Source organism: Thamnophis elegans, chromosome 1, assembly GCF_009769535.1.
Source record: "Thamnophis elegans isolate rThaEle1 chromosome 1, rThaEle1.pri, whole genome shotgun sequence".
In the NCBI taxonomy this organism is placed as follows: Eukaryota; Metazoa; Chordata; class Lepidosauria; order Squamata; family Colubridae; genus Thamnophis; species Thamnophis elegans.
Genome location: NC_045541.1, coordinates 150,880,952 through 150,890,896, shown reverse-complemented (window position 1 = coordinate 150,890,896; position 9,945 = coordinate 150,880,952). Strand labels below are relative to the sequence as shown.

Here is a 9,945-nt window from a genome sequence, read left to right as displayed (position 1 = left end):
TGTGTGTGTGTGTGTGTGTGTGTGTGTGTGTGTGTGTCTGTGTCTGTGTGTAGTTATTCGGGTTTTCTCCCGCGTAGAATTGGAGATGTCTTGGCGACGTTTCGACGAAGTCTCATTTATCATCTTCAGGATATATAAAGTCACAACCCCTGGTATGCCCCAATTATGGGAGGAAGCTAACTGCTTCCATTCTCTGTCAATCGGCTCGTCACAAGAGTCCATCACGACAGAAACCCAATATTTTTACTGTTGCCTTTGTTATATTTGTGGTTTTTTTTATTTGTGCTGATAAATAAGTAAAGGGAGACTAGTATAGATCTATTTCAAGCTATTTAGCTCTCATCAGCTAGCCATACCCTGGGTTCGAATCCCAGTAAGGGTATGGCTAGCTGATGAGAGCTAAATAGCTTGAAATAGATCTATACTAGTCTCCCTTTATTTATTTATCAGCACAAACACACACACACACACACACACACACACACACACATATATTTAAAAATTTGCTTATGTAGCATCCGTAGGTGGTAGTGTCTGTTCAAGAAGATACAAGACCTCTCCACTAAATGATCCTAGGTGGGCAGCCCTGAACTATGAAGGTTACATTAAAGGTGACAACCAGAAACTTGAATTGCATCTGGAAGCCAACTTGCAATTGGTGCAGAGGTATCAGTATCAGTGGTATATGGGGAATGATTGTTTTCACCTTTTAATTAATTTAAAAACTTAATTTTTTATCACATTGTCTCTTTCCAAATTTTCTAACTTTTATATACTGTTTTTAACTGTTAATATTCCATTGTACACAGTCAATAATTTCTTTCTGAGGGAGATGGGCAGTTCAAAAATGTGATACTTTTTCTCATCTAAATCTCAGGGATGCAATGCTTAGAAGAAAACCGCAATCAATTCAAACAATTAAAATAATGTATATAAGAAATTATCCATGCAGCCTGACTTTGGAAGACTCTGTATTTTCATTGTATTTATTCTAGGGAAGAACCAGAACCTAAGCAAGCCACCTCTCCTCAAGATTTTGCTTCAAAATTTTATTTCCCTGTGGGTAGGGTGGGGAAACTTTTTTTTTAAAAGTTCTAAAATTACTTCACTAACGGGTAGTTTTCTATTATGTACAGCTTAATCCATAGTATAATTCAAGAACAATATATTACCTGACTTAATTTTTCCTTTTTGGACTGTGTTACGGAATGTATTGCTTCCAACTCATCTTTCCCAACAAATTTCCTTTTAAGATTGAACTGTACTTTGTATGGTTCAGAATACTGTAGTATTTTAAGTGCATCTTCATATTTGATATTATCAAAAAAGATTGTGGCACTCAAAAGCTGATCACCTGGAAAACAGAAACAAGGCATTCAGACTATCAGATAAATCCCCCAGGTCCTTGTCTGAATTTGCAAAGCATACTACTTTTCACTCACTTTTTAGAAGTATATACAGGCTGTTCTCAACTTACAAACATAACTGAGCCCAGAATTATGGTTGTAAATTACACTGGCCATTAAGCAGGTTATGAAGTGACCATGCCCAATTTTACAGTCTTTTCTGTAAGTGAATATGGCAGTCATAAAGTGAACACTGCAGTTGGCAAATAAACACAGTAAACTGCAGTCATGAGACTGCAAGATGTTGCAAATGGCCATAAACACAGGCCAGTTGCTGAGTGCTCAAGATGCAATCATATGATGGGGGGTGGGGGTGGGGAGCAACCATCAGATCTTCAAATCCAAGTCATATGGATTTTTGTGGGTCAATTATAGCAATAGCAATAGCAATAGCAATAGCAGTAGACTTATATACCGCTTCATAGGCCTTTCAGGCCTCTCTAAGCGGTTTACAGAGAGTCAGCATATTGCCCCCAACAATCTGGGTCCTCATTTTACCCACCTTGGAAGGATGGAAGGCTGAGTCAACCCTGAGCCGGTGAGATTTGAACCGCTGACCTGCTGATCTAGCAGTAGCCTGCAGTGCTGCATTTAACCACTGCGCCACCTTTGATCCAGTCGTAAGTCGAGGTACTTGTACTACTTTGTCCCTGCCCTGCAGCATGTTCATCGTTCAATAGGTATGCATACTTTTAAAAAAGTACTGTATGGTTATTACTTTTTTTAATGGATGCTTCAAAGATATCACAATTGTCTTAGTTAATCGTTTTAAGAGAAAATATAAATATCATACAAGAGCAATACTTTACCTTCTCTTAGACTAAATAGGTTTGATGCTGGGGACTCCTTGAGCACTTGCTTCACAAATATGCCATCGGCTCCCCCACCAGCTACACTGAATCCACTTGCGCCAGATTCCACATCGGTTTGTAACGTCACTTCCATCGATTCCTAGTCATTCCAAAAGGTATGCTATTAAATCTCATCTCTAAATTAGTTTATTCTTCAATTCATTTATATCATGATGTCATTCACACTGTCACTAACATAATCCTAACCTTGACCATACTACATTGCCAGAAATAGCACATATTAAATTTACTAAAGAGCCACAAACATTTCCTAGCACCAAAAGACAAGCAAAATTATAAAACAGATAACAAGGGCTTTTTTAGCAATTAGATTTATTACCAGCTTGCTGGATGTATAATGTGCATAAGCCTACATCATAAGACCAGAATGTAGGATTTGACAGGAACATATTAATATTTCTTAATGATCCGTGACAGGCAAATAAAGATTTTTAGAAGATATAAACATCTCTCTGGTATTTTTAGAATAGAAGACAAATAATTTTAAATGAGAATTAAACAGTCAGCAATGATAAAATATCTAGCCAGATAAAATCTTCCATCTAAAATGACTACACTTAATATCATACATATGTATGATAATTTTTCAAAAGCCACATGTTCCTGAACCTCCCCCCCCCCCCCCCCACACACACCGGCAGAACACTGATCTTCATTCCTCTGGGTCTTATGACAATACAATTTACAGTTACCAGCAACTCATGAAACTATAAAATATATTTGTTGAAAATAACTGTATTGATTTGCCTTCTCTTCCATGTAATAAGCTTTTAGGTACCTGCATTACTCCTTAGTTTTCTGCCCCCCCCCGCTCCCCAGCTAATTAAACCTGACTCCTTGATTTCTTTATTAATTTCTCATACAGCTTGCTTTCCAAGCTTTCCATTGTTTCCCAGTCTGATATATTTTCTCTCAACCTATTCCAGTTTCTCCATATTCTTTTTAAGGGGAGGGGAGACATATGGCCTGATCAAAGAAATATTGCTTCCTGTAATTAGATGCAATACTTCTGCTAAAGCACTAAAGCAGTACAAGACTACATTGAGTATTTTAGCAGTTGCATAATTCTGCTTGTTCAACTAGTACTTATAGATCTTTCTCACAGTCCTTAATTTCTAGTACTTAATTTTGAAAAATACTAGGGTAATATAATTGTTTACTTAAAAATACAACATTAATGGCTTCTTCCAGATGGGGTTTGCCAGTTTGGATAGCTCCAATCACTTATTCAATGTAAAGGACCAATTCTAGCTGCAGCAGTGCTACCAGTGCTGCCTGGGCCAATCATTTGCTGTGAATGTGTTCAGGGCTGTGTGTGCAGAGGCATTAATAAAATGTAGAATGTGATAGTGGGTGCAGAATGCATGCAACTTGCTTATTTTAAAATTATATTAGAGTGACAGAATATTAGTGTGATTATGTAATAGTGTAGTGATATTTCCGTTTCAGAAGTTCAGTTTCAATTACAAAAAGTGACTGAGTGAAAAGTTCACATTGTTTAACATCTATACCTATCTAATGCAAGTAAAAAAAAAATCAATTGTCATCTAATAAGACCCAGGATTTTGAAGAACTCTAACACAGTGCTTTCCTACATTGAAAGTCACGCCTGAAGCTTAACAGGTACTTAATCTCACCTGTGAATCACTCATTTTGAAGGTGGAGTCTCTTCTTTGTCTGTTCTCTATATCTTGCTGAAGCTGGAAATAAACATGCAATCTTTAATGCTTAGTTGTATGACATCGAAGGGGGTATGGACCAAACGAAGATACCTCAGAAATCCGTATATCTCAGATGGTAGCATAGTTCCACTGATAGTGTTTGGACAAAATGGCAACAGAGCACTGGGAAGAAATCAGTCTAACAAGAGGGGATGGTGAGAATGATATCATGCCACAAATGGCAGAACTGGCCTCCAAGGAGAATGGTGGAGGGGACTGTGAAGTATACCCTGCACTTCCTCAGATACAAGGATAGCTTTTCCAGGATCATCATTTGCCAATATGGGTACCCCACCTTAGCAGGCTGAGGCAGTTTGGCCGAAGACCCTCCACCACACAAAAGCAGGTAACATATAAACAGGCTTTAGATATTTCTAGTACCTGATGTAGTTAATTGCCTTTTCCCCTCAGTTAACTGCCTTGTAATCAACATGTGGGGCAAAAGTTCTGCAGTTTACATGAAGCTAGCCTTAAACAAATCTGTCATAGCCCCCTATTGTGGCATCACTCCTGATTTATACTGACGACAAGAGTACACTATTAAATTCTGGTCGACTAATGGAGGAGACATGCTGAGGTAACCTCAAAACAATTCTTTATTGAGTTAACAGCAACAGAACAACTATAGAACAACTTCAGCACCATGCTCTGCTTGACAAATATTTATAATAAAGTAGTCAAACTGAACAACCAATGGGTGTGCAGTAAAAGTCCCGCTTCAGCCAGGCACGTCTCAGCCAATGAGACCTGTCTTTTTGTTACCGGGCTGACAGGTCATAAGTCGAGGATTTGGCACCGGTTGTAGATCGAGGACTTTACAACACCCTTGCCTCAACTTTTGTTATAGAGAGAATACCGTTCTCTGTGCTCCTCCAACTTCATAGACTATCATGCTTCATGGCTTTCCCAGTTGACTTCAGCAGAATGTGTAATACAATGCACATTTACCACTCTCTGGGCCAGCAGTGCTACATGTAAATGTACATCCTATGCTGTCTTGCCCATCACTCTCTGCTGGCAACTCTGCATGCAAATGTGTAGGGGCCCAGTTGGTGCAGTGGTTACAATGCAGTATTGCAAGCTAATTCTGCCAACAGCCTGGAGTGCGATCTTGATGGGACTCAAAGTTGACTCAGCCTTCCATCCTTCCAAAGTTGGTAAAATGAGGATTCAGATTGTTGGGAACAATATGCAAATAATGCTGACATTGTAAATCGCCCAGAGAATGCTTTTACCATCAACAACTGTGTGCAAGTGCACACACAATGCTTACTTATTTCCTGCTCTTCATGCTGGGAATTTATGTATAAGTACAGTCATCTGCCTTTTCACTTCGAAAGCTGGGAGTTTCAGCACCTTCTATCTTTCCCTGTGGCTGGACCACAAAAACTGGTGTACTTTGGATAAGAATTACTTTTCTTTTAAAAGGAGACAACTCTCTAAATTTACTTTAAAGGAAAAGAAGCTATTTTTTTTCATTACGTTAAGCAATCTTGCAGCTTTCCTTTTCATTTCTGAATCATTACATCATATGCAAGTGATAATAAGTGATGGCACAACATTTTCCCAGGATACTCTTGCAGAGTATACAGGGAAGGAAAAATGGGTGCTCCTTAAGCCAATCAGTATTAATTTTGTCTTTAATTTTAAGGAGCTAAAGAAGGCATAAAAACTTTGTCAAAGGTTTACAACTTGTTGCCGTAACTGAAACGTATGCTATGAACTCTTTCATTTTGAGTCTTACCTTTTTGTTAAAATATTCATCTTCTATGCAATATTCATACACTGGAGAAGATCCTTGTGGCCTAGGTCTTATACTTTCAGTTGTCACTTCACTTATCTATAGAAACAGAGAAATACCATTAGCGTACTCTTATTTCCTGAATTTGCTTTCCTATTATTTACATGGGCTTAAAAAAATTATTATTGTGAGAAAAAAAGGGTGGATTATATATCTTTCTTTAATTTTATCCAGCAGGATACTGAATAATGCCGAATTCTTATTTAATTAGCCAAATGGATATAATAAAAGTAGTCCTTACAACAATGATAATTGGGACTAGAATTTCTATTGCTAAATGATGTGGCTATAAACCATAATGTCACTTAATGACCGAAATTCTGGTACTTCCCATTGTCATTAAGTGAATCACCATGGGTCATTAAGCAAGAACATCACATGGCTTTCATTTATGACCTCCTGTCAGCTTTCCCATTAACCTGACTATAAGAAATTAGCCAAATGGTTGCAAATAGTGATCATATGATGTTAGGATGTTGTGGCATTGTAATCGTGAGCTAGGAGCTGATCGTGATTGCATGCCTGCAGGGATACAGCAACCAACGTAAGTATGAGAACTGGGCATAAGTACTACCTGTCCAGCACCATTGTAAGTTCAGTCACTTTCTGAACAAGCGATCATTAAATGTATCCTGTATCTCCTTTAGAAGCTCTACTAACATGTGCAATGGATTTTTTGTTTTAGAACGCTCTAGTTTAGTTTAACTTGTGACTAAAGTTGTTCAGGTTCAACTTAATCAAAAACTTGATAATGATTTCTGAATAGTTTCAATTAATATTGTGTCAAAATCAAATGAAAATCATAACCCATTAAAACTATTATAACGTTATAATTGAATATGCTTAACTGTATATTTAATACTTAACAGTATTAAACATTTGTTTCAAACAAATAACTTTGTTTGGGCCAGGTTGAGCAGAGGCTTTCAAGAGCAGATTTTGATTAAATTCAGGAAGAAGAATGGTTTAATTTGGTTTGTTATTTGATTAGATGAAGCTTGATTTCTTGCTGGGAGGTTCTATTGTAAAGGAAATGAAGCTTTGCAATTCCCAATTAAAACTAATAGAACAATCTGGATTACTTACAGAATCATCTTCTGCATCGGCCTCACCATCTGCCTCTGAATCTTCGGGTCTCAGCTGTCTACCTGATGCTGGAATTATTTAAAAAAAGCATCAAAATTGTTCCATCCATCATAGCAATTAAAAAAATGCATAGCTTGATGTAAAATTACATTTTAAGTATTATTGCTGATCTAGTAGTAGCTGTTAGGACATCTAGTTCTGCCCTCCAATGGATATTTAATGGATGTGCATTAATGATTTTTCATTTAAAAGATGTCTTCAATCAATAGCTCATGGGACATAAATAGGTATTATGAAATAGCAAAATAGAAAAAACTCATCTTACAGATCTCTCTTGGTTTGGCTTGATTAGACTATAAATATCACTGAATTACTTATGCAAAATTTGGGCAATAAATGGTGACTTGCATTTTCAATAGGACAACTATAAGGATTATTTCCAAAAATGTAATAACAGGCCAAGTTTATTTTTAAAAAAATCTTCCTGATGTTTCCTGTTTTGTATAAGAAACAATCATAGTTAAGTCTAGTATAGTATAATTAAAACTATATCTTCAAACAAACTCAATTCATTCTGCGACCTGAGACTCTGTGACAGGATATAAATATAATAACTAAATATTATATTTTTGTATATATTTTTGTATTTGGCACAATTTATTCTAGTTCCACTACACATAGGAAGCAATGAGGAACATGCAAGTCACCAAAGTTCCATCTTTCTCTATTAATAGACAGTCAGCTTGGTTTAGTGCAATTCCCCGCTGGCTGGGGAATTCTGGGAGTTGAAGTCCAGACATCTTCAAGTTGCCAAGGTTGACAAACACTGGTTTAGTGGTTAAGATGCCAGGCTAGAAATCAGGAGACTAGGAAGTCTAGGCCTGCCAATAAAGGAGAGTTTTTGTGGCTCAGGGTTGAAATGAGGGGTCCTTGATGCTCTCTGAGCTCTGTTTCTTGCGGACATTTTGTTACCCAAACTAGGTAACATCATCAGTGCTAGTAAGGAGTGGGCTTTGCTCTCAGTTTATATTCTAATAGTTTGCCCTGTCAGTGTTGGTGAGCGTGGCCTTAGAGATTCTTTGGGCTGCTTGCTGTTGGCTTGTTTGTCAGTTCCTTGATTGTTGGTCTGATATTAATCTTGGAGTTAAGCTATTCTCATCTGGGTCCTGATTGCTGGTGGGGAGTGTTATATTCGGGGTGAGAATGGAAGCGAAGCCAGAGTGATTTCAGCAAAGGTCTTTTTATTTAGTTCATACGAACAACAGCAACAGCCTGGCTGCCAGCACTCCTTTTATAGGAAGCTGTCAGCCGGTCAACCAATCAGAACAAGGTATTTTCCCACTTCAACAGCGGACCTGAGTGAGAACTTCAGCAACTAGTTTCAGCTACTCATTTCAATATGTAACAGGGAAGTACTTTTCACCACATGTATACACAGAAACACCCACAGACACAATGCAAGGAGAGAGCAGAAAAGAATCTGTTTGCACGCATACGCACACACGCACATAGAGGCAGAAGACATAATATTACACCAAATAAAATGTATACACCTCCTATGCCCATAGTTGATGAGGCAGTTGGAAAGAATTCTAGAAGCCATGCTCTGCATGTTTTCTCTAGATTGTGGAGGTTTATTTTTAAAATCTCTGAGATGAACAAACAATTACAAAAATGAGATAAAATTGAATGCCTAAAACTTAGGATACCATTTTCCTTCTTAAAACTCCTTCAAAGTCAAAGGAGGAAATAACACTGATTTACCTCAGACAAAAGATAAACATGTCTCTTTTTTTCCCAAAACCACACCTTAAGCCACGCCTTTCTAAAAGAAGCTTTACTTATTATTGCCCTGATCTACTGAGGGCTACTGTAGTGGTTTCAAAAGGGATGCTGGTGGCTATGTACACAGCCCATGAGTTGCTTATGTGTGCTGTGCCCCATAAAAAATGAACCAATCAGCTTTGTTTCAGTTTTAAAAAAAGCTCCACTTTCTCTCTTTGAAACTATGCTTTATAGTCTTATGATCTAAAAATGTTCTGATCTGTCTTTACTCCTACACTTTTCTTGCAAAATTATTCCTTTGTTTTGAAAGCAGTCCAGTGGCCACTGGGAACAGTTGCAGTGACTAATTTCATCATACTTGTGAAAAAGAAGCTGGAACAAAACACCAGTTGTGAAAGATTTATGAAAGAATGAAAACACTACTAATCTTTGCAGAACGAAAAATAGCCTAGAGATTTTTGTCCAAATCTTACTTTAAGTAGTAAAATACTCAAACTTGGATTTGTTTTATTTCTGATTTTCAAAAGCTTGTACCTTCGAAAACCAGCTGTTAGTAAATGTCTAAATGCTTGATTACTCATTTTGAGGGGAATTTCACCAGCCAGGATCATACTTAGTATCTTACAGATTTGCAGGTCTTGTTTGTTGTAGGTTGTAGAAATCCATTTTAGTATTTGCCTGGCACTCGTATCTACAAATATACTGGTCCTGACCCAGATTTTTATCTCTCTACAGCCTACAGCAAAGACCCTCAACCCCTAAAAGTTCACTCTAAAAACTTGTTGAAGCTAATGTTAACTTAATCAAATCATAATGACCTCTCTCTTTATAGTTCTTTAAGATTATGAAGTATAGATTGAAATTGGCCTGATTATAGTATGATCAACTAGTACTCTTGCATTATATTGTAGTCATCAGGAGAATGGAGTTGTTCACCCAAGTTTTAGTAATCAGTATGGTTATTTAATTCTAGATCAATGTTTTAGATCAATGTGTAGTTGTAGGCTAGGATAATGGCTTTGGTGAAAATACAGCTGATTGTGATTTAAAACAAACAAAACCAGGAAAATATTAAATCAAAGGAATTATTAGCACATTTCTAGGCTAATATGTACACAATTCTTGTTTTCAAGTTAATAATACATTTTACACTATGTCACCTCTTTGTACCCCCTTAATCAGCTAATATAGTGCATGTGCAGATATCTCTTTTAAGTACTCAAAACTGTTGTAGGAAGCATCAGAAGGGAGGTGAAATGTGTTAGTGGAGTTGC

At 37.2% G+C, this 9,945-nt stretch overlaps 1 protein-coding gene across 1 annotated transcript in view; it reads right to left on the bottom strand.

Annotated features, from left to right (window-relative positions):
- LOC116520715 (neuroblast differentiation-associated protein AHNAK-like) overlaps positions 1-6,945 on the bottom strand; it is a 28,421-nt gene extending 21,476 nt beyond the window's left edge. The window contains exons 1-5 of the mRNA XM_032235032.1: positions 6,887-6,945; positions 5,744-5,839; positions 3,916-3,978; positions 2,216-2,357; positions 1,173-1,354 (exon numbers count right to left, since the gene is read on the bottom strand). Of these exons, the coding sequence (XP_032090923.1) occupies positions 1,173-1,354; positions 2,216-2,357; positions 3,916-3,930 (339 nt within the window). The 5' untranslated portion in view covers positions 3,931-3,978; positions 5,744-5,839; positions 6,887-6,945. The remainder of the gene's footprint in view (positions 1-1,172; positions 1,355-2,215; positions 2,358-3,915; positions 3,979-5,743; positions 5,840-6,886) is intronic.
- Between the last annotated feature and the right edge of the window lie 3,000 nt (positions 6,946-9,945).